At 43.8% G+C, this 25571-nt stretch overlaps 1 protein-coding gene across 1 annotated transcript in view; it reads left to right on the forward strand.

Moving 5' to 3' along the window:
* The window catches only part of rnf220a (ring finger protein 220a), a 190641-nt gene that overhangs the window by 17131 nt on the left and 147939 nt on the right, over window positions 1-25571 (forward strand). Inside the window, exon 3 of the mRNA XM_030402040.1 lies at window positions 12744-13911. Within this exon, the coding sequence (XP_030257900.1) occupies window positions 13257-13911 (655 nt within the window). The 5' untranslated portion in view covers window positions 12744-13256. The remainder of the gene's footprint in view (window positions 1-12743; window positions 13912-25571) is intronic.

Below are 25571 nucleotides of genomic sequence, written 5' to 3' on the forward strand. Positions count from 1 at the left end.
ATGATCCAAAAATGATCCTAGCAATTAAATTAAAAACAAAATTATTAAAATGTTACGAAAAAAGAAAAGAAACTAAATCCTGAACTAGAATTAAACAGACAGAATGTGTGAGGTGGCGCCTTCCTCCACCAGCGTGTGTGAATACACGTTCTCTTGAATGCGCAACAAATGAGTGTCCGCTCCTCTCCCACAGAAACACAAGGCTCCGATTCAAAAAGAAAGCAACTCGCTGCGTGGCGCGCACGTGCACACGCACACACAGGCCTACACGCAGTTGGGAAACACCTGTTAACTGGGGAGCCACTGTAATTTACATCCTCCCCCCTAAATAAGCAGCGCCCAGCCAGAGGAAGTCCCGGGGGCCTTGCAGCTTCATGGCCGAGCACAGTGAGCCAAAGTCGGCTTCCCCCAAGAGCCAGGACCCGGGCCGCTGCAGCCGCCGCTGCTGAGCCGGTGTTACCGGTTGCGACATTCACTTTTCATTCGACTTTTCTGCAGTCTGCCGTGTCTCATCATGAAGTCGAGATTATTATGTGTAACAGAGCTCAGGTTTGTTTTTGTTATTTTGGCACGCAGCTCTCACTTCGTTATTGAAGGAGGAGTGTGTTTTTATTTCTACTTTTCGTGTTTTTCCTCCTTATATTCTTTGTAGTGTGGGCGAAGTCAGTGAGAATTTATTTGTTTTTAGTTTTTTTTAATTCCATATATTCAAGTTTGAATTCAGTTTGACGGACAGCTTTAGACGAGCCTGCCTTTATTTTTATTCCTCTCAGTTCCTCTGGAAGTCGGCTCGGTTATTGTCGGTAGAAATATTTCACCAATGTGTTCTCAGTCCTTCCTTTCTTTTTCTCGCGCCGCCGCTCAGACTTAATCACGTCCATGCCCTTTTTAAAAAAGAGGGACCTCACTGAAGCAAACAAGTGAGCAGTCGCGCCCGGATCAGCGCGCAGTGCAGCACAAAGCCGCAACTCTCCGAGCAGGGGAATAATAAAATTAGTAGTGTGGGAAAAATGCAGCAGGGCTATTAGTAGTAATTTCCAAGTTAAAAAGTCGTCTCGCTGCCAGCAATAAATAGCGCGTAAAAACACACGTTTGGAGCGGAGGTGCGCCCGAGGCGGGTCATTGAACTCACCGCACTGTGAAGATTGAATTATAGTTCCTCAAAAAAAAAAAAAAAAAAAATAATCACAAACTCCACATTCACATCCCGTGAACCCGGCGTGATGAATCCCTCAGCATTGATTTTTATTGATTTGTCGGATCAAGCAGCCCAGACTTCTAACGGACAGCCGAGCGCTTTTGTTTTCCAACCCTCCACATTAGTAAGCAGTAATGATCTCATAAAATGGAAAAATAGATGAGAGGAGGTTTTTTACAGAAACACCTTATTTTCAGCATGTTAAAACGGCACCACGCTCAGCACACACGGGACGGTCTGGAGTCCACTTTGTTTCCGTTGTTTTATTTTGTAGCATATTTGTCATGAACACAAAAAAAACTGATACAGAAAAGTGAGCTCTTCTTTTTTTCTTGTTTGTTTTCCTCTGTAGTTATTTTGAGACATGTGTTTCTCTGTTAAAGGCGGCACAGTCACTTTCCTTTTATATTGCAAATACCCGTAAATGCATTCATTAATGAATCGTGTTGAGGATTATTATTTAAAGGATTTATTTGATGATATTTCCCCGCTTTTCACGCAGGAAGGCGCTTTCATAAAACGCGTCCAAATCATTGTCTGGTTCTAATGTTCTTAATGACATGTTAATGAGACGTTCACAGCGATTGATTTCAGTTACATCGCTTCATATGAAGGGTTAACTGTAATTTAAACTATCATTTAAATAAGCCGGCGCTTCCTAAAAAGCCATTTTTAATTAGGAACAATTAAAGATGCATTTATTTCCCCCACACATAATTTAATAGAAAAATATATATATCTCTTTAAGCGTGTTTTTCATTGTGAGCTGCTGCCACCCGGAGTGATGCACCACCCTGTCACTTTCTGTATCATTCTGTCATTTTCCGCTTCAGCTTTCAGACCTCAGTGATTTGCAGGCCGCCGTCTTCTATTCTGTTCATCTTGATTTCCACATCTGAACGCACGCGAGCCTGATGATTTGATTTTTATAGTTATGTTTCTGTGAAAGTCAGATTTTCATTTTTAACTTGTGTGTGTTTTAATTTGTCAGTTTTCTTGATGTGCGTTACAGTCTCTTTGGTATTAATTCCGAGATGCGCCTCTGAGCTTTGGGATTACACACACACACATAAATCATCTCGTAATGACGCCTGTTTTCAGCCAGAAATTATTGTTTGAATAAAACAACAAAACGCGGGCCTGCCGCGGATTTGTTTCCTCAACCAAAAATAAATATAATAGCCTCGGTTTTTTTAATTCCGAGTCTCAGAATATCTGCGCTCTGGTTTATTTTTCTAAGTTATTCATTTAGGCCTCATCTTCCCCTCTCCCCGCCCTTCCCAGAGGACTAGTCTGCAGGCGCAAAGAGGAGGAAGGAAAAAAAAAAAAAGTGTCGAGGTCGGAGGAAAAGTAGCAAAAGATGATTTATTTGTCAGCGTTTTCGATCCTCACCCCCTCCTCCCCCCTCTCTCCCTCCCTCTCTCTCTCTCTCACCAGTCAGCTGTTATTGCTCGCCATTGATCTCTCTCGCTCTCCTCCTTTTGCGCAGCGAGAAGTGAACTAAAATTAATGTCCATTTCACACCTCTCCTGTGGATCGATGGCCGCAGGGAGGGAAGTTTATTTTAATTCGGATCCGAAGAAGCGAAACAAAAAAAAAAACATAAAAACCTCCCTCCACCTGCTGAATTATCAGGAATTCTGTTAAGCGTCACGTTGCCGGGATGTACATAATCTTTAAGGAGCGTCAAAAATCTTCTTCGTCACATGTGGATGTTTTTTTTATGAGAGGTTTCAAAGCGGAACTGACTCTTTCTGTTTCTCTGATTGTTGATTTATGCCGCTCATAGTTTCACCTCCCGCCGCCTCACCGAGGGAGAATTTAAAAGAAAGAAGCGGATGTAACTTTTGTTGGCTCACCTCCTCCCACATGTTCTCCCCCTCCGACATATTTTCTCTGTCTGAACAACCACCCGGAACAAATATACCATAAATCCGTGTGTATTCAGGCCTCTATGTTTGTATTCTCACCTAAAAAAAAGAAAAAGGGGGTGGGGGCACCTCTCATATTTGGGAATATTAATGCGTCACGACGCGCGCATTAACACCTCGCCCCCCTCTCCTCCCCTCTCCCATAACATGACACTGATAGTAAATTAACCGTGGATCGCTCAGTCGCGACTAGTTTGATGACCCCCCTCGGTCTATTAAGTCCTATCAATATGCACTAATTCCTCATTCTTTATTAAAAGCAGAAGCAACTCCTTCTCCGCTCCATCCCTCCTCCTCCCCTCCTCTTCTTCATCTCCCCTCCTCCTCCTCCTCCTCCTCCAGCCTCCTCCCGCGCGCGTGTTTTATTATTATTTTTGTCGTGCTAATAAACACTACATACGAGAGCTAATTTGACATGCAGACGGTAATTGAAATAAACGCGTCGCCGGTAAATAACAAGTGTTTGAACACGCAGACGCGAGGAGCGGGGCCCCCTCGGAGCGGAAACGCGTCCGTGCGCGGTCTGCATCCTAAAAAACTTTGTGTTATTGTTGTCTCGTTATCGCGCTTATAATCACCATAATTAAGTGCGAAGAGCCGGATGCAATCATTTAATGGATGGATATTGTGCGGCTGTCTCGCTTATCAAACCGAACCGAATGTTTGTTTTCCCCTCGCTGGAAATTGCAGCCTGTCCGCAACGCAAGATTGTGTTTTGGGGCGATTATGATTGATTTGTCCAATATTGCGTGTTGGAAAGTTTGTATTTGCGTTTGTCACACACCGCCACGTTCTCGTCTAGTATTGAAAGAGCATTGTGTTGAAGTTATTGGCAGTTTATTTTTTATTTTTTTATTTTTTTATTTATTTTTGTGGAGAACAGGTTTTAAGCAGATTTCTTTCTATCGTTTCATGAATGAAAGTCATTTAAATGCGAAGGAGTCAGATTTGTTTGTATTTTGCGGTCTATAGAAGCAGTTTTAAATCACATAAAGCGTATTTTCTCTTTTCATATTTAAGTATATGCAAATGTATGAAAATGCTGCTTTGAAAAGCTTGTTTTTTTTTTATCATAATGCAATGATCATTTTGGACAAGCTGAGCGAATCAGATCCCCGCTGCAGACCTGCAGTTTATCTCCGCACTGCAAATATGCATGCCGACCCAATGATTCCTTTTATTGATGACAGGAAAGGGGAGTAGCTCATGTCCAGTCATTTTCTATTGGAAGGAAATCACTCCATGTAGGGGGTGCAGCTCTGTGTTTAATGGTTTGATTGCATTGGAGAAGGCAGCCTCTGGTAATGCCGTTATAGGGGGAAATATCACTTGGAGACGCTATCGGCAACAAGAGAAAGTCAAAGAATTAGCCTAATGGGGGAGAGGAGTTGTGTCGGATGTCAGATACTTTCTATTCTCCATATTGCTCCGTGTCTCTTTCTCTCTGTGTCTATATCCTCCCCCTCCACCCCCACCTTTGCCCCCTCACTGCCACATCATATCTCTCTCAGGTTTCCCCCCCACCACCACCACCACCACCACCATTCGTCAATTACACCCGGAGCCGTATCACAAGCTCCCTGCTTGGAAAATAAGCTAATATTCACCCCCCTCCCTCCTTCGCACACCTCCCCTGAAGACACTGTTGGTGCATTTGCGTCCATCGATTGCAGACAGGCAGTGTTTGTGTAGCCTACTTATCATTTCTCTCTGTGCGGCCGGCCGGCCATCCAGGCAAGCGAGACCGATACAAGCATTGCTGAAATACCTGCAGGAACATGTGCATGTGCATGTCCACACACACACACACACACAGTTTGGGATCACTGTGTGTGCTTGGCAGCCTTTTTGATAAGTTCAAGATTTGGTTGTTGGTTGAGCATCCTTCTGTATCTTTGACCTCTGGCTTCCATGCAGAGCAGAGCACATCGTTTCCCAGCAGGCTTCAAACATGTTTCCCATTGTTCTCGTTATCATTATTAACTCTACAATGGAGGATTATTACGGCAAGATCTGGGATTGAAAACAGCGTACCTGGCAGCAGTTTTTCCTTGTTAAACTTGAACTAATTGGCTTGCACTTGCATGCAGCCCTGTAGTACAAACCGGCCAGCCAGCCGCCTGTCTGCCTGCCAGCCAGCTAGATTAGTGGCTGCTGTTGTACACGCCGGCACAGCACAGCAATAAAGAGTCATAGCAGGGCGGCCAGTACCACACACACACACACACACACACACACTCAGTCACACTGCTGCGGGACAGACGGCGAGCTCTGGGCTATGTCACCTGTCGGTCAGTGAAGAAGCGCTGGTGTAACCAGTCAGGCTCAGAAGGTTTTTGTGAGTGCGTGCCTCGTCTCTGAAAAGCCAAATGTTGAAAGTATCATGACCTCAACGGAAAGGGATAAATATGAGGCACGAGAGCAGATTGTCAGCTTTATGAGTGTATTTTCGGGCTATAGTTCCGGTCTGTGTTAAAGCTTGTCACAGCATCCATTGCAGCATGAATTTATTGTTAAGTAAATTGTTTAATTGTTAGTTTTGGACTTCTCTTATTAGTTAAACTGCTTTAAAATGACAAAGAAATGTCCGTGACAAGAATACAGGCCAATACTGCTGCACCTGACAGCAGCCAGACACGTCAAAGCAAGTCTATTTAGCATCATTTCAGGGAAACAAAAAAAAAAAGAACATAGATGCTGAGATTTGGTTTACCAATGATCCAAAAATAAGCTCTTTGGATGGTGATCTATGAGCAACGGAATGGTGTGCTTTTCCCATTTAGCCTTGCCTGTACCAGGAATTAGCTGGCCCCGCTGAACTGGGCCTCGCTGGTGCTGCCACGAATAGAAATCCCTGCCACAGGTCAGGGCCCACTTCCAGAATGATTTTTGTGTGCCGGCCATGACTCTGTCTCAGAAATCACAAAGGCTTATTTGAGAAGTAAATCCTCTTGCTTTTTTTTTATTATTTTTTTTTTTTTTATTGCATGAATATCACAGAGAGAGGAAGAATGACTGAAACATTGTCCCTCTTTTTTTTTTTTTTTTTTTTTACTGCATTGAAGAACACAAATTAGTCTTAAGTATTTCCTGTTAAGAAACACATTCTCCAAAATATATTTGTTATCAGTTGACTGCTGCACAAAGCTTGTATGTTCACTCGCACAAGCTTGTCCAATCCTTATTGATTTTGTTGCTGAATATTGCCCAAGTGTCATTATCCACCTCGGGATGATGTGTGTGTCTGTATATTATTAAATCCTACGGTAATATTTTTTTTCCACTGCTGATGCATGTATCTCCTGTTAACTGCAGCAGCTGCTGACTGAGGCGAATAACCTGGTTACAGATTTCATATCAGAGCGGTGCGAAAAGAAAAAAAAAAAAAAAAAAGGAGAAGAAAGAAAAGGAGAGAGAAACACGAGATTGGATATTTGAAAGGCATTCGGAAAACAAAATTAGGGTTTTACAGCAGAAAGGAAAGACAAGGACAAATAATATGAGAGGGGGACGGCGAGGAGATAGATGGCTGTGATTCTTATTCACAAGGACATTTGAGCTTTGCCTCATGGCCAGACATGAATGAGTAGATTTCAATAGTATCGACTGTTGCTTCGGACATCAGCAAACACATATGCGGCTACACACACACACACACACACACACACACACACACACACACACACACACCAACTGATGCACAAACACCGCAGTCTGTCTGGAATACAGAGTGGACCTGTGTGCAGCTCAGCTCACGCTTTTTATTTTAAAACACACACACACACACACACACACACACACACACACAGGGTACAGACAGGCAGTTTACTTTCTCTGTTTCCCTCTCTGCGTGTGTCATGTTGGCAAATATTTAATATTTGACAGCGGGGTTTTAAATAGCACTGTTTTCTTTGTCTTTTGGCCGGTGAAACAAGTCTTTAGAGTAGTCTGGTTCACTTCGCGGGGTTTTGCGAAATATCATTACTTTTCCGTTTCAAAGACTAAACTGATCCAGGAAAATAAAACAAGCATTTGTGTTTTCGCTCATTTTCATTCATTTCAAAGCAAAGTGTTTTACTTCATGGCAGCGTGCTGTTTAAGTCGTGTCATGCATGTGAGCTGCAGCGATGTGCATGTTCGCCGTGATCACGAGAGAAGAGTCGCCGAGCTGTCCAGTGAAAACATGTGTCTTCATACTCGCAAGAAATGCTCTTTTGTGGTCTCAGACAATTCGTCCAAGTCTTGGGCTAAACTAATGGCCTATTCCACAAACGTCCCAAATCTTAAAACAAGGCCATATTTCTGGCATTTTTTTGAGTTGTAAAATGTTCATTGGACAGTCGCAACATGCTGCGGTGCTATGATTATAAGTGTGTTACATCTATGAAAACTAAAAACATATTTTTGTAACAGTAAAATATTTTTCCTATGGTATTTATTGTTTCTACCGAAAAAATAGGGCACCTGTATTAGTGCTCTGATGGTAGTCCACGGGGTTGATACTTTCTTATTAAATGTTTATGTGGTTGATATTTACAGTTTTTAAAATGTGCAGTGCTGTAATTACCCCGAAGTAAGATGTGCCAAGCCTTTCAGGGGAGGGTGAAGAACAGCGAGGGAGAAGTGCAGACTAGTAGGATGGCAGATGCTGAGGGTAGACTACAGAGGCTGTAAATTTTAACTGCGGTCTCAGGCCTGTGAACATGAACATTTTGTTCTCAGGAGAGTTTTGTTTTCTCTTTTACGCCGCGTACCTCGGATCACTCCTTCAGAAATATCAAATTCAATTATGGGAGCATGTGTTTAGATCATTTGAATGCACTTTTCGATCAAGTTATGATATGCTGAACACTGATTTTAAAAAAGAATACTTAATTCTTCAAATTGTCTATGCGTCATCTGCGTATTCAGTGTGTGATTATGTGTGTGTTTCCACCAGAGACAGATGAATGACACGGCTTGGCCTGTCTTGTAATAAAATATAAGAGTGGCACTTTCACGCTTGTCAACAATCTCTAAATATACCCACGGACCGGGAAGTGTGTACTCACACACACAGGCACACACACACACACACATTTACACAGGCCTGCGGTTTTGACTGCTTTTCTGTCTCCATTAGAAAAAAAAATAAATAAAAAAAAACTTGCTTTGCTTCCCGACAGTCTCAGCAGTCACACACACACACACACACACAGACGTGTGCGTACACACACCAGTCACAGTCGACAAGTCATTTTTATAACAAAAATTGGATTCCTCTTCGTTCCTCTCTGAAACTCAGCAGACACACTGGAAAACTCGACCTGACAAGTTTCAGCGGTGTGTTGGAACAGCAAAAGCGTTGGTTACACACTCAAAGCATCCATGCAAGAAAAAGATTTATTCCGACCAGTCAACAAAAAGGAAGGCTTCGATAAGACAGGCGCTCTTTGTCGCCGGTGTAGTTATTTGGATTCCATTTTCCCTTTCACTCCTCTGATCCTGACACTCAGAGATCCTCACGCTTCCTTCCTCCAATTCTCCCGTCCTCTGTCACATCCGGAAGATAATCGAAACATTTTAGTCTACTTTTACGTAGGGACCTTATTTGGAAACCATCATCATTCTCATCATTGGAGTCCTAAAGTGATATTTTGTGGCCATAACGCCACCATCAAAATGTCTCCAACCCCTGAAATTTTGTTAGTGAGCTCTCCAACAGGCATATAACACTCTATCATTATTTTTAACCAACAATAATAATGTGTGTGACCGCATTTACCAATTATTTTACACAGGATCTGTGACTTCTGCGGCAGCCCCCCTCTCTCAGCAGCTCATATTTCCTGAGTGAAATCCCCCCTCAGAATGATGTTAAAGCACATTGTTGTTGACACCGCAATTTCGCCGACTGGTATAACATTGTCACTTAAAGTGCAGATTTGACGTGAAAAGCCCTCCTCGCTGTTTGTATTTAATATCGCGCCGACAGCTGTATCATTCTTGCCCACTGTAATCAAATTATGACAGCGTGGTAAATGTTCCCCTGTGACATTTTCTATTATAAAATGCATATACCCGGTGTCAGGCAAGGTGTGGGTGGTATCCCTCGGTGGCAAATGGGATTGTAAGTGGCACTGACTGACATTATGCCTGTGTGCGTTAGATGTAATTGCGCTTGTATATTGATGACATGCATAGGTGTGTGTCATCTGGAATTATGATTGTTGTTTTAGAGATAAGGTGAAAAAACGCTGCTGACTTTAAGCAGCATTATGACACTTTTGTCAGTGTGATGATAGAAGTCGAGTTAGGATTTATCGTAAATTACGCGAGGCAGAATAATATTTTGAATATGTGAAAGCATCCGTACAAAAGTTAAATGCAGCGAGACAGCTGAACGGCTCCTCAGTATCACTTTCTAGAGGCCTCGTCACATACACGTGTGTGTGCTGGTGTGTGTGCTCACATGTGCACAAAAGACCACCAGGCCAGAAGGCAGCCAGCTTGTGTCAATCACCCAGGGACATGGGATTTGTACCCTTTGCTCTGATATCACACCCTCTTCTCTCCTCTCCTTTCCTTATATCCTCTCCTTGTTTACTCATCTTACCTTTCCTTATTCGCTCTTTTCTCTTTTCTCCTATTCTCTTCTTTCCTCTTGTTTCCTTTGCTCAACTTTTCTTATCTTCTGTCCTCTTGTTTCTTCTCCTCTTTCCTTTCCTTTCCTTTTATTTCCTTTCCTTTCCTTTCCTTTTCCTTTCCTAACCTCTCCTATCTTCTTGCGTCCTCTGCTCTTGTTTTCCCTCCTCTCCTCTCCTGTTGTGGCCTATAAGGGAATATCCAGTGTCCTCTTATTGGATTGGCTGCTTCACGTTGGCGGCCCTTCACTCGCCGCCCCCTCGGCCTGCTGGGTAATGATAATAAAATTGAAATATCCCGGTACTTATCAGTGTATTACCTCGCTATCAACACCTCAGACACACTCCTACTTTAGAGGTTATACAGGAGAAAGCGTGATCTGATATACAGCGCGAAACCGAGAGAGGACACCAGCCGAGAAAGTGAGAAAGACAGAGGGCGAGGGAGAGGTGGAGAGGGAGTAAACTGAGAGACAGAGAGAGGGATGGGGAGAAAGAAAGACAGAAGTTTAGTTGCGGCTACATTTTCAAGGTGCTATTTCCAGGATGGATTGCGGTAGGTAGGGAATAGCGGGTGAGAAGAGGAGGTGGTGGAGGAAGAGAGGCGTGTAATGTGACTCTGTGGCATCTGTCCAGACCAGAGGCGTGTTAGCGTAAGCCCTTCTCAACACTCCACACTAGTCTACTGTACATTTGCGGTAATGTAAAACATCTCACATCTTCCCATCTCTCTCTGTCTCTGGGCCCTGCTCTCCTCTCTCCTTCCTCCTGGCAGTTGTTGGTGTGTGTGTGTGTGTGTGTGTGTGTGGGAGGCGGGGGAGCGTGCCAAGGCCGAGATCAGGTTTGGAAATTGATTTGAATGAGTGTTGTGGACAGCTGATAGCTATAAAAGATTTTCTCCTTTCATTTCCCAGGGAGTTTCTCCTTTGATGTTGGCTGGTAGTCAACGCAGCTTTGAAGCTCGTCTAGAGCCGGCCGGGCCGCTATTTGATACTGTGTGAGTTTGTATTTGTTGTGTGATTATGTGTGTGTGCACATGACTTCACGTTTGACCTTTTCGAATTACACTGGTGTTGAATTTTGATGGCAGCGGTGACTTTAACGAGGATATGACGGAGAATGACGGTTTTTAAAAACTTACAAAAAATGCCATGAGATTGAATAAAATCAGGTAAAATTAGGTACGATAACATATTTGCATGTAAGTGGATCTGATTTCTTTTTAATCCAGAGAGATACACAAAATCCCACAAGCACTCATGTAGGACAAGCACGTCTTTACCTTCTTGTAATCTTAACATATTGGATGCTTAACAAGCCAGCCACCTTCAAATTGCCCTTTGGGGATAAAAATCTCTGAAATGTTATTTTGTCGTTTCATCGGCTGCCTCTCTGCGTTGCTCCAAACGGCCAATCGCCCGCTCCAATCTAATCCCCGGGAGGGAAGATTCTAGTCTTCTGCCACGGATGCCGCGGGGTCGTGAGGTCAAGTACGGCTAATTTATTCACTCAGTCAGATTTCCTCTGGCTCGTGGATGGCAGATGGAGAGGTCTGATATGATATCACCCATCTGAATCACCCAAGGGAGAGGAGAGAGGGAGAGATGGAGGAGGGAGGGAGAGATGGAGGGATGGGAGGAGAAGAGATTGACAGGAGAGATGTAAAAAGAAAGGGAGGACAGATAGTTAAAATTGGCAAATTAAAAGTGGTTAGATAGAGAGATAGAAGAGGGTAGCATAGCCTGCAAGAGTGTGGAGTGTGTTCGCCCCAGCGAGTCGGGTGTCAAGCTGAACATTGAGCCACATAGGCTCTTATCAGATGTGTGTGTGTGGGTGAAATGTGTGAATGTGTGTGTGTCCTTATCTTAAGACAAGTGGTTCTGGTCCAATAAGATCCTGGGAGATGGTAGGAATAAGCGGCTTAGACTGAGATCTGAGATGGAAGAGGGAGGGAGGAGAGATAGCACTAGGGAGATGAGAGGAGGAGATGACTAGGAGAGAGGACGAAGAGAAGGAGGAGGAGATGGACAGATTAGCAGGATGGAGGACAAGGAGGGGACATTTGGAAAGAGATGAGACGTGGAGGGCTGTAGAGATTGGAATGGAAAGATGTGATGTGGAAACAGTTTGGAGAAGTTTTATAAAGAGCAGGAGGAAAGGAGGGAGGGGAAAGTGGGAGAAGTTTGGGGTTTGAAATAGTTCTTGGCTTTTTGTCAAAGGGCAGGGATTTACAGGATTTGATCAACAGTGTCAACTTGAGGACACTTTTTCCCAGGAGGTTCTGAATATGTGGCTTCAACAACAGTGGCCGCTTAAGAACACTCAGTCCCCAAAGGTTTTGACTTCAAGCCTTGGCTTCCAGCGTCTCCTTTATTAAAAATGTTCCACTCAGCTCTCAGCCTTTCCTCTTCATACAGATTGAGGGCAAGACATTGATCTTTGTCCACTGAAAAAGCAGCACGCCTCTTGTCTCTAAAAGTACCTATCATTAAGAAAAGATGAGGAGGTCTAGGATAAATGTGAAAGGGTGTGCAAAGGGATTTGAATTTTTATCATGGATATTAAAAGAGCTTTAAGTAACTGTGTCAGCGCAGATGAGATCTTTTCAGGGCTGTTGAAAACAGCAGAAACCTCATGGAATCTCAAGGGAAACTCTGTTAAAGGGCATGTCTCGTCTTACCACAAATCATCTAATGAATTGAACGAAGAAAGTGTAATTATCTTTACCCATCACATTTTGTCTGTTAGGGGAGAACTCAGTTAAGGGATCACAATGCAGTGTTGTTAACAGGTGAGACAGCTGTTCTTGCACCAAGACAATTTGTGGAGACTAACAAGACTACATTTTGTTAGTCATACATACTAAATGTTTTAAGCATTACAAGTTGTTTTTCTTGCGATTGGCTAGGTGGGCTCCACATGAATTCTAAACGCCACTGTAGCACTCTGAAAATTACTTGATACTCATCCTTGTGTTTTGTGTCCTTCCAGTTTGTCAACCACATGACGATGAGGAACCAGCTTTGACGACCTGCGGATGACCACTGTCTCTGGATCAGTCGGCCTCGGCAACACACCCATCAAACTCTCCAGGAGGGAGGCATTTATTGCTTATTACGCAGGAGGAAAACCTTCATCTTGACCATTTATTTTATTTGCCAAAAGGACTAAATTAGTCCAAACTGTGAAGTCTGTGAAAGACTGAACATACCCTAGAATATCCCAGGCACGGAATGATCTGGTCTGAACTGAGCTAATGTGAATTTGGCTTTGGAAAGATTAACTCACTTTAGTTCCACTATAGAGAAATGAACTGAATTCAAGCTAAACTGAACTGATGTTGGCTGCCACTCTTTAATTTCTTCAAGAATATTCTTCTATCTTCCGAACGGCTCTTTTCTGAGACCCTTTTCCAAGGGTCTTGGACATTGTCTCAAATCTCATCAAGGAGGAATCATCTCCTCCTCCTCCTAAAATCCTTCCGACCTCTTTCTTCCATCCAGAATGGACCTCCACAGGGCAGCCTTCAAGATGGAGAGCTCCTCCTACCTGCCCAATCCCCTGGCATCCCCAGCCCTCATGGTACTGGCTTCCACTGCTGAAGCCTCTCGGGATGCCTCCATTCCCTGCCAGCAGCCACGTCCATTTGGCGTCCCAGTATCGGTTGAGAAAGATGTCCATTTGCCATTCAACAATGGTTCTTACACTTTTGCGTCAATGTACCACCGCCAAGGTGCAGTCCCACCAGGATTCCCTAACAGGGATTTTCCTCCATCCCTCCTCCACCTTCATCATCAGTTTGCCCCACCTAACCTAGACTGCTCACCAATCAGCATGCTGAATCACAGCGGTGTCGGCGCCTTCAGGCCTTTCGCTTCCCCTCCGGACGATCGGGATGGGGCACCGGGCGGCTATCAGTCTGCTTTCACCCCAGCCAAGCGCCTCAAAGGCTGCCTGGATGCAGATGCTTCCCCCCACCTGCGTTACTCTGATGCAGAGGGGAAAGAGTACGACTTTGGCGGTTCCCAGATCCCTCCTGGAGGCTCACCCAGCAGTGCCTTGAAAGCAGTGGAGGACAGTGGGAAGAAGATCTTCGCGGTGTCAGGCCTCCTGTCTGATCGAGAGACATCCTCCAGCCCTGAGGACCGCATTGAGCGCTGTAAGTAGCAATTCATAGCTGTTCTACATTGCACTCAAGTAAACTAGAACCACATTACGCATACATTTGGGTGACAAATGAAAGGAAAAAACATTGAATAAATGAGTGGAAACAGCACAGGGCACAAGGGATCACTGAATGGTTTGATCAGTGCGACAATGATTCGAATCTTGTGCTCTGATTGTTACAGTTACCAAATCCCAACCCAATAGAACAACCATGGGAACATAGTACATTTTGGAACTGTTGGAGGCTTGTAGAACACCGCAATCATTTATGCACATGAATATTTGTTACCCATCTGTATGTAAGATTGGCTTGTACAGCATATTAAGAGAAATCATCAGAGCTTGTTGCATAATGTACTGACACTGTAAACAATACATTTGCACAACACTCAAACCTCATTTCGTTCTGAAAGTGTCTTCCAGTGCAAACACAAATCATTGCCAATATGCTATTGTAATGACATGAAAATGATGTGTTGTACAATATTTTTTGTGCGATACAATGAAGGAACACACCACACCACTTGGACAGTTTTCCATTGTGCATTTTCCTCCAGCTCATTAGAAATACTTTCACCGATGGTATCTAAAACATATCTAAAAGCACAATGTGTGCAGCATTTAAACAATTTCACACTCCCAATTCTCATCTCACATCTCACTTATATCTGAACAACTTATACCACCATGTTCTATGATTCTTCTACAGCTCAACTGTAATAATTAAACTGGCAAACAAGACACCTGCACAAACCCGTACAGCAAGAGACACACACGCAGCCAAATCTAATTCTTTCTCACAAATTAAAACCAAAGTACAACTTGCTGCAATTTGTACAAGAATGCAAATTTTTACACACTAGCATCACACGCCAATAAACAATCCCATCTATGTTCTCTTGTCATCATCTCTCCTGGCTCCCCCTATCCTTGTTTCACAAGCCCACAAGCTCCACTGGTCACATTAGCATTCACCAGTGGAAGGATGCCATTTGGCCCTCACGCACTGGGAATCTGATTAGTGTTTGTGTGTGTGTGTGTGTGTGTGTGTGTGTGTGTGTGTGTGTGTGTGTGTGTGTGTGTGTGTGTGTGTGTGTGTGTGTGTGTGTGTATGTGTGAGTGAGTGTGTGTGTTATGTGTGAGTGACTGGTTCAGAGACCGGCCATGCTCTTTGCCATCAGCATTCATCATAGCTCCACGCTGGCAGCCCTGTTGCCAAAAGATTTACCCACATACCCAAAACCTTGGCAGGCTATGTTTGTGTGTGTGTGTGTGGCTGCAATAAAAGGGAGGTGGAAGAGGGGTTGTGAGAGCTCCAAGCACAAACACACAAGCATCCACGAACACTCTTCCAGACACACAAACAGCTCTCAACATGAGCGCCGACATCTCCTACACATGTCAACAAGCTGCATCAGATCTCAGTGACAAATTAGGAGAGAGGCAGACAGAGACGTGCCTATAATGTATAATTTAGCCGAAAGAGTTATTTTCAGGTTTTTTTTTTTTTTTGTCATTTGATCTCTCCTTTCTTAAATGTATCTGTTCATTCCTCCTTCACCTTTTGTGGAAGAAGGAGAGACTGTGTGTGTGTGTGTGGGTGTAGGTGTGGGTGTGGGTGGGTGTCTGAGGGGTGCATCCTTGATGGAACACATGAGAGACAGAGGCGACGACCTGAGACTGATCCGATAAAAAGACCACCGCAGGAGACATAGAGAGGGTGAGGAAGAGAGAGATGAGGGAAGGAATGGAGAGAAGGACATTGGGAAAATGACACCCGGTGGCTGCCTGGCTGGGGAGGAATAAGGAGGAGAAAGATATCAAAGAGCACAGGAAGTGAGAGAAGGAAAGGGACAGGAACAAAGAGAGAAGAGTAAGAAGGGAACGATAACTTTGCCATCAAATTTTAGTCTCTGATTTAAAACACACATTTTCAGTCGTAGGTGGCTTTGAGTACGGAGTATGTCGTTGCCATATGTGCCATGTTATCACTACAGATCTGTGAGCACTAAGACCGAGACCAGAAATAGAGGGGATATGGGTACAGGGCTCCTGTGCTGTCTTTTGGAACGGCTGAATCTGTATCTAATCAGGTTAAATCTTGGCACAAGTAGCCTCCACCTCTACCATAGGCTTCTAATGCAATTGGATGTGCAGAGGCACTGCTCACAGCAAAGAATTATGGGTTCTCCTTCACTGGTTTTGGCTATCCAGTGGAGGCGTAAAGAACAAACAACACTTTGGTACAATCCCATGAGAACAGCGCTCTCACTGCTTCACACACACATTAGCTAACTAGCAGCCTTCGCGCTGCTTCACACATACCTCTAGAAAATCTCACAGTGAAAAGAGGTTTATAATGCTTGGGATCACCCAGTGTCATCAGAAAGTCTGGTACAAAATATAAGATGGTATTGTCAGGGGTGTGAAAATGTATATCATAGAATAAAGAAAGGTAGCTTTCAAAGGGTTCCAAAACTTTAATTCGCAACATCTGTTATATGTGAAGTTTGCCATGTTTCCTTATTCTAAATGTTTTAACTTTAAAGGTGCATCCTGTGCTCGCATGTCATTCTTGATTTATTGTAAGTCTGACGAATGGACTTTGAATCCGTTTGGGCCATTAAATCTCTACCTTAACTGTGTTTATTTTATGAACATGGATACAATTTATAGCTGTCATTATAAGGCGGATGTCGCTCAACTAAAGAGATAAGAGTTCATGAAGATAATTTAATGTGCCAAGCTGACATGAATTTCAATCTCAACTTTCCTGAAACTTCTCATCCTATAGAACAGCACTAACTAGCAGGCATGGAGTGATGATGAAACCATTTGGAAAAATTAACACCTGCATTTCAACATTTGGTTACCGAGGCCGCATGCTAATATTAGTGGAAGGTGATCTTTGACTGTTCAAAGCTCAAATTATACCCCCCCCCCCCCCGTAACCTAACCGTAGCCATATGGTAGTTGCCATGCAGCGATATTGCAGAAAGTAACATTATTTAAACAGGGAGAAGAGTTGCAATCTAATGCATCTAGAAGTTTGCACAATCCTCCAATATTGGGTCCAGTTTGAGTATATCCAGGCCTCCAGGAGTATATCCAAGAGCCCCAGTCATGCATCAGAAAATCGGTTTGGTTTTAAGTAAAAACACTACTTTTACATCCATCCTCGCCCGTTTACATCTTGAATATATATTTTAATGCTATCCTATTACAATCCAATCATCTGTCATGCTACTTAATCCCAGGTGTGAAGTTGATCCTTTTCTTCTTGGCTACACACCGAATAAAAAATGATGTCAACACAACTTGGAAAAACCCTACAGCCCTTAACTTCCCTGCATTGCAATTCTGCCAAGCCTGCCGCATACCACTCCAAGCAACAGTGGCCTACTCTGTGCTAAGCCCTCCCAAATCCCCCCACTGCACTGGCAGGCACGTTGGCTGTTAACTAAACCCGCTAACCTGTCAGCCGCTAAACCTGCACATAAAGGCCCCATCATGCCTTAAGAGGACTATGCATGTCATATCATTGTAAAAGCTATTACCCTTCACTGTACTCGCATTGTAGGATTTTAGCGCAAGAATGAAGGGATAGGAAGCGGAGGAGGGGTTTTTTGTGCATGTACAGTAAAGGAGAGAGTGGAATTATGGGATGTGTGATTGGAATTAATGGGAGTGTTGACAAACGAAACAATCCGCCTTCGCAGTGCACTTGCTTGTTTGCGGAGGGGATTTGATGTTTTCGCGCGACGTGTCGATGTGAGGGTTCCAGCACGTTCCCCTCGTCTTTTGTTTTCCTCCGGCTCTTCCCTTTTGTTCTCCCCCACCATCTCTCCATCCTTCTCTCACCCCCTCCCTCCTTCTCGCGTGTGTTTGTGTGTGTGTGTGCATCTCTTCCGTTTGAGTGTGTGACAGCTGTAGTCTGTTTGTTTACATTCTCTCCGCTCTCCACATTTACAAGGTTGAGAGATTTACACTGAACCTGACCCTGAATGCCTCACCCAGCTTCGTCGTTCTCCCGCCTCTCCTCTTCTCTCTTGTTTTTTGTTTGTCATTGACCGCTTTTCTGCACTTAAAATAGACCAGGAGAGAAGACTGAAGAAAAAAAAAAAAAAAGTCAAGAGGACAAATGCTCGACAGAAAAAACTGACAGGAATCTCTGTTGGGGATAGAGAGAAAACACATTCTTTTTCGAGAGCAAGTGGAAGGATAGCATGAGGGAGGAAATGGGGCGGATGAGATAAAAGAAAGGATAAAAGTAGAATAAGAAAAAAAAAGCAGGCAGGAGAGAGGGAGGATGGTGAGATGTTGAGCTGAAATGCAGATCCCATCTGCCCGAATGAAATTTAAAGCGGAGGAATTTTTTAAGGCAGCGCACCACAGACAGGTAGATACTGCTGAACGTGTGGAGCATTTACACTCACCTCAAATGGCCTAAATGCACTGACGGAACGTTGACCTGAACTAATCCAATCCAAGAAATTAGGGGTGAGAACTGCCCGGAAACTATTTCTTACATTCCCATCAGCATAACAGTTGTAACATTTAGCAGAGTGCATCACACACAGCTGTTAAAACACACAGCGAGAGGCCTCTTCTTCATCCTCCTCTTCGCCTTTCTTCTCTTCTTTTTTGAAGAGTTGCCTCCTTTCTGTGTTTATCTTCATCCCCCCCCCCCTCGCTCTTCCACAGAGCAAAAGTCACGTGTGTTGTTGCTTTCTGGGGACGAGTAGAACAAATTATTTTAGCTAAAAAAAAACAAAGAAAAGCCACAGTGAAGAAAAATAAACCGAGGGAAAAAAGAAAGTTCTCACAACGGGAAGATTGATGATAGCGACACCGATGTTGATAGATGACAGTCAGATTTTGTTTTGAATTCGGTTTCCATCTTTAGTTTTAAGCAGGAATGACTGTGGTATTTCTGAGCTACTATTCCCACACACCACCTGTCAATCAAATCCTGTGGGCAGGATCGTGATGTATTCAGATTCTGCAGTCTTTGAATGTTAAGTTTTTTTTTTTAAATGTAGTCATTTTCATGTACCATCTTCTCCGTTCCACTCGTTCTCTCTGTCATGGCATGTGAGGAGTTAAAAAAAATCCACCAAGGAGACAGAAACGCTCATCCTCCTCCTTGTCCTCACAAAATCTGCCCTCCTCCACCTCTCCCTCCCCCCTCTCCCCCCTTCCATCTCTGCCTGTCACGGTCTAGTGGCAGGGTTAAGTTAAGTAAGAGTGTTCTAATAATTAGGACTGGGACTCGCCTGCCTGCCTGCCCGTGTGTGTGTGTGTGTGTGTGTGTGTGTGTCTTCCTGTCATTGCTTAGCCAGATGTTAAAAGGCTTGTCCCTCTCATGTTGCCTCCCTGTCAGTCTCCACTGTGTGCCATACACACATCCAGGACTGTCCTACTTGTGGTGGCTTTGTTTACCCCCAAGTGTGTGCCCTTCTGCCCTTCTGGCAGCTCCCCCAGGGTGAGGAGTGTGTGTCTGTTTCCCTGTCAATACCAGCCTCCATGCATCAGATAATGATAGCTTTGTTTTGTTGTTATTTCCACTAAAAGTTTTGTCTTCTAGTCTTCCAAACATTTATTTTTCAAATGAAATACCCTGCAGTAATTTGACTCTGGGAAAAGTTTCTTTCTGTCTCTCTTTCAAGACGTTCCTTTCTCCTCCCCTTTCTCTCTCTCACTGGGTGGCAACTGGAAGCGAGCAGCAATTGTCTGTGTGTGTGTGTGTGTGTGTGTGTGTGTGTTACAGTGCTTGTGCAGTTCTGTGTGTATTTGTGTGTGTGTGTGTCACTTGGTGTGAGTCGTCTTGCGGTCATTGTTGCGACGCTGCGCAGATCAAGGATTAGTCGCTTCCTGTCGAGCCTTTTGTCGGCCCAGCCACTCCATTTGGACACAGATCATTGTGTGTTTGTGTGTGTGTGTGTGTGTGTGTGTGTGTGTGTGAGTGAGTGTGTGTGTGTGTGTGTGTGCAGAGGGGTAACTTACACAAATGAGCCACTGGAGCTGCTGGAAGGCAAATGAAGGAGAGCGGATGAGATGAGAGGATTCCCTCAGTGGCGCCCTGCAAAATATTCTCCAGTCTCTAAAGTCATTTCATCTCATTTTCACTCTTAAAATAAGACTTTTTTTTTTTCTTCTTCAAATGAGCAAACACCTGTTAATATGGTGATCTTATGCCCCACGACTAACCCCACCGCTGTTTTACTCTACTCAGGAAATCTTTGGGAAACGATGGAAGCATTTTAAAAATCAGATAGAGCGTTCTGAGGACAGCGTGTCACTCTGCAGTCAGGGGGATCTTGAAACGGGTTCGCTTTGAAGTGAAAATTACACACTGTCTCTCTCAAATACACACCCGCGCGCGTGCACACAGGATCAGGTCCGTAACGTCCCGAGTTCCGGAATTCCACTTTGTTCCCCCGGTGATGTCAGCTTTTGGCCCGTAAAAACCCTGCGTTAAAACTCCGCCGAGCCTCATAGAACTGCAGCACACCTGGCAACACAACACACATTTAGCTTTTAATATGTGTACACACACACACAAGCTGACACAAGGTTAAAGCATGCCACAGCCCTGAACTTACGCCTGCACCTCACTGTGTTTTAGATTTTGTTGCACTTGTGGGATTTTCAAGAAAGATGAAACTATACTTTTTTTTTTTTTTTTCCTGCACAAAACTGAGCTTCTGGTGATAAGAAGAGAAAATAGATTCTAATCCTCTAAATCCTGGTTTAACTTTACCAAGAAATCCCATTTAATCTGAAAGCGCCATACAGCATACAGCATGTGTACCCTGTATAATGCTACAGCGCTGCTACCTGCAAGTCTGGCACAAGCAGAGATGTGTTTATTTCTCATGAGACACCTCCTAATGCAGATGTGTTAACAGATTCTTGTCTCTAGTCTGTTTCTCTTTTCATCTCGTCCTCCTCTCTATCTCTGGCCTTCCTTTTCCTCCATCCTTTTCCTCCCTTCCTCCTTTCTGTCCTCATCTCCTTCTCTCCTCCTCACCCTCCCCTCTCTCCTCTCCTCAGTAATCTAATCTGCAGCCAGTTTGTGGATGCAGTCTAGTGTGACAGGCCTCCCCCCCCCCCTTTTGCTTCTCCCACTTTCACACACACTCACAGACACACACGCACACACAAACAGCCGGCCCGTTTCCAAAAAAGCCCACTTTTCCTTGGCACACCTCCTCCCGTCTTGGTCACACCCTCTTTAATATTGAATTATTCATCAAATCTGATTGGTTCCTGCTGATGGCGGCCATGATGCGAACGAACAGTTTGTGTGTGTGTGTGTGTGTGTGTGTGCGCAGGAGGAGGAGGGGGGTTATGGGTTCGAGATCGTTAGCTGTTCTTAACGCACTGTCGCTTCACAAAGCTGGACCGGCCCTTTACTCACACACACACACACACACACACGCACACACACACACACACACACACCTTTTTTATACGTGACGAGAGCAACTAAACCACTTGCACCTGTGGATTTTTTGGAAGTGAAACACATCTTTAAATAAAGAAGAGTTTTTTTTGTTTTTTTTTTTCTTTTTGCGTTATTATCATTATTTGACGGCGAACTATTCCTTCCCTGAAGCTGGAAGTTGCAGTTCAGATATAAACGTGTATCATCACATTAGGTTTTCTTCCTACCTTGCTACTTAAAGTTGCAGGGCATCCCAGAGGACCAGAGCTTAGCATCTGCTGCAACAAAGGCCTCTAAAGTCCGTCGGAAAGGTGAAACAAATCAATAATGGGTGTTTCGTATGCATGCCCGAGTGTGTGTGAATGTGTGTGTGCATGCTCATATGATTTGCATGCACCAGAATCTACACTATTCAATACTAGAGTGCACTCTGGTAGCGAAGACTTAAAGGTCTCATCGAAGCCTGTGTATAATCAGGCTGTTTTATCACCTTATTTAATTTTTTATCCGCTTTTTCATAAATTCTACTGATGCTAATGCTAACATTATCATGGCAGCCGTCTGAAGTGTTCGGAGAACATTGATTTTTATGGGGATGTCCCCCTCTATGAAAAATTTCCCAGCTCCGAGCCCAGCGGTGCATGTCTTACCTAAGGCATGCTCCAGTTTATCCACGATATCCTCCCACACCTCTAGTGTGTGTTTGTATGCGTGTGAAATTGCATTCACGAGGCGGGCTTTGTTAAAGGCATAAACAGTCGATGATCACGGATTTGCCCGCACTTCAGAAAAAGACGCGGATAAAGAAAGGATGAGTGTGTCGGTGTTTGCGCACGTGTGTGTGTGTTCGGTATCTCAAACGCCTCGGAAGACACTTCACATTGACCCTGTGGTGCCTCTGCATATCTCAAAGGCATTAGAGCGACATTGTCTGTGTGTCCATGGGTGTTTTTTTTCTCCTTGTGGTTGACTCTAACTACAGCCGAGGCGCGCACACAGACACACACACACACACACACACACACACACACACACACACACACACATAAAAACGGAGCTCTGAGTTCAGGTGCTGACCTTTGTTGCATCTCACACCATTTCAGTGAATTTCCAAATGAAGAAAAAAATCACTTTAGTGAAACTTATTCATCCTCGTCCTCCTTGTTCACACTCATCTCCCTCCTCTCCTCCCTCCTCCTTCCTCCCTTCCTCCCTCTCCTCTTCTCCCCCGCCACCGGCCGGGGTGTGTGTGGAAACCCAGCCCACTGTTCAGCAGATGAATAATTTAGCGGTGTGTGTATCATCTGTTTACCGTGCTAATCCATCTGTCAGCAGGCACCTATCGATTCGCGCCTGCCTGGTAATTGTGCATCCGTGCTACACGCACACACAAATGCGCATACACAAACACACACACACACGCACACATTACTGGAGATACTCACACGCGTGCTTCTATATGATGAGCAGGTTAGCTCATATTCAGATCCTGCAGTCGGGAGCTGACCACCCGGACACTTCATATTCATTGAGCGAAACTGATTTTAGGGTCAAGGTCACAAAAAGCAGTGATATTGGAGGTAACAGCTTCAGTTCAGTATAGTTTTGCAGACTGTCCAATAGTAACATGTCAGTGCCAGTAGTATTTTTTTAAGCTTTACTGTTGTTCAGTATCCACTGATGTTGGTTTTCATTCATTATTAAAGTAGAAGACAAAACAACAAATGCAAGGATGGGATGTTAAAACATATTGGAACTGAACTAAAGATGACCAAAATTTGATTTTACAAAAAAAAACTTTAAATTTAGATGTCTCCATCAGTCTGAGGTAAAGGAAATGAAAAGGAAAATGAAGGTTATTGTCAGCCGCTGCAGCCACTTCCTAAATTGACATAAGGAAAAGTACCCTCACGTGTTGTGCCGACCTAAAAAATGATAGTGAAAGTGAGAAGTGGATTACAGTAAAAGACAGAATAACATATGAGTGGCTGATTCTATTTGCAGATTTGTTTCAGCCTTTCGTCGAACTGTTTCATCTTCCATCCCCCCTCGTTGTCCTCTGATGTCTTCTTTGTCTTTTCACTATGTTACCACTATGTAGTACCAAAGTGAGGCTGTAGCTGTAAAATAAAGAATAAAGTCAAAACTTACACAGACAGCTAGTATTTTCTATCTGGTATTTTCCCCTTTCCTTTTAAATGTTATCATTAAAGAAAGATTATTTGGACATTTTAACTTCCCAAAAGGGAGTAAAAAAAAGGATGACATAAATACTTCATAACATACCAGGGCAGATTGTTGAGGTGGTGAAGTACAATAATGATTGAATATTGAAACATGCACATAGTGAGACAGTGGAAGAGATGGAGAGAGAGAGAGAGAGAGAGCATGCCTCTGTAATGAATCCATGGGTGACCATTGATGGTTGTAATTATCAAATGGCTGGTTTTAAAAGCTCATTGATTGATGTCATTAGCTCCATGAGTGATTACTAATTGCTGCTATAGTATGTTAACCACACAGGACGCGCGCACACAGCCGTACACACACACACACACACACACACACACACACAAACATTCATCAAACGCAGACACACTCATGCTGCTGCTCCGATCCACACGTCTGATCTGATCGTGTGCGACAGGATGAGGACACAGCAACATAAAATGATGTACAGAAGTGAGGAGCAGAGGGGGATATTTATCTTAGATGTACACACTGTTTGTTAAGATGAATATTGTATTTATCAAATTACCTCTCACCATCACTCACTTCTCATAATCTATATCATAGGATTCATTTCAAATGGCCTAAGTACCTTTGATCAGCTCAGTAATCACATCCATCGGATGTCACTTTGAATTATCCCGAGTAGGAATATAAAGCATTTAACATCATTACATACTTAACCCTGCAGTGATTTTGTGTTCTCAGACCTCACGGCCCACTTTAAACCTGTCTGACAACAAAAGCAGTAAACACTGACACTTTACATTTTGGATAGATTCATGTTTGATTGTCTGGACAAAAATCCCTCTCTGGAAGTTTATTTCGAACGCATTTTTTGATTAAACGACAAACTGTTTTGCAACCTGGGCAAGTGTCAAAACGTTTGTTTCTTCTGGACATGAATACCTGCTTTATGAGAGCATTGAATATTTACCAAATCAGGAAAGACTTTGGAGCAAAATTACAATTTAAGCAAAAAAAATTAGAATTACTGTTAACATTTAAGCGAAGTCAACGTAGAACTAAAGGGACATTTCTGGAAGTTAAGAGAAGTGCATGGCTCGTGATGACTGACAAGATCTTACAGGGAAGGAGGGTGTTCACTTCAGTTCTTCAGGTCACACTGACTTCATTTTTTCTGTGTTTTTTGCTTCGTGCCTTCATGAATTACCTTTTGACTCCTCACCTGCACTGTGCTGCAGTCGATCTCTCATCTACTCCCCTCTTGTTCTGTCCAGCATCAGAAGTGAATGAGTCCAACAATTTGAAAATGATCACTTCGTGGCGTGTGTGTGTGTGTGTGTGTGTGTGTGTGTGTGTGTGTGTGTGTGTGTGATTGTGTATGTCACTTTAGGTTGTCTGTTTTTATCCTAATACATTGCACACTTTCCAACGCTTGTATTCTGTTGTCCAGGCTTCCATCGCCCCTCTCTCTCTCTCTCTCTCTCTCTCTCACACACACACACACACACACACACACACACACACACTCATATGCAGTACAGACATACAAACACTCAGCAGGGTACGCAGCAGGGTTCATTTCGATGTGGAACGTCTAATATCACATCCCTGCGGCAAAATGCTCGGAATTCTGCCCTCCTGGAGAAGCGTCACATCTTTATGTGTGTGTCCTTCCATCTCTTTGTGTGTGTGCGCTACTTCATCTATATGTTTGTGCGTATCTCCATCTGTATGTGTGTGTGTGTTTATGTGTGTGTGTGTCAGGAGGTTTTAGAAGCAGGCAGGGGCTTAGCAGAGCAAAAGAGAGCAAATCTGTCAGCTCTCCCTGGGCAGACAACCCTTCTGACCCTCATTCAAAGACATATTGATTCTCCTCTACACCCAACAGGGGAGGGTGTGTGTGTGTGTGTATGTGTATGCGTGCGTGCATGCAAGGGTGTGTGTATGCGCGAGTGCACGAGCGCTTAACACAGTCTGATCTTTCCTCCTTGCTTCCTTTATAAGCG

This window comes from Sparus aurata, chromosome 21 (assembly GCF_900880675.1).
Source record: "Sparus aurata chromosome 21, fSpaAur1.1, whole genome shotgun sequence".
NCBI classification, from domain to species: Eukaryota; Metazoa; Chordata; class Actinopteri; order Spariformes; family Sparidae; genus Sparus; species Sparus aurata.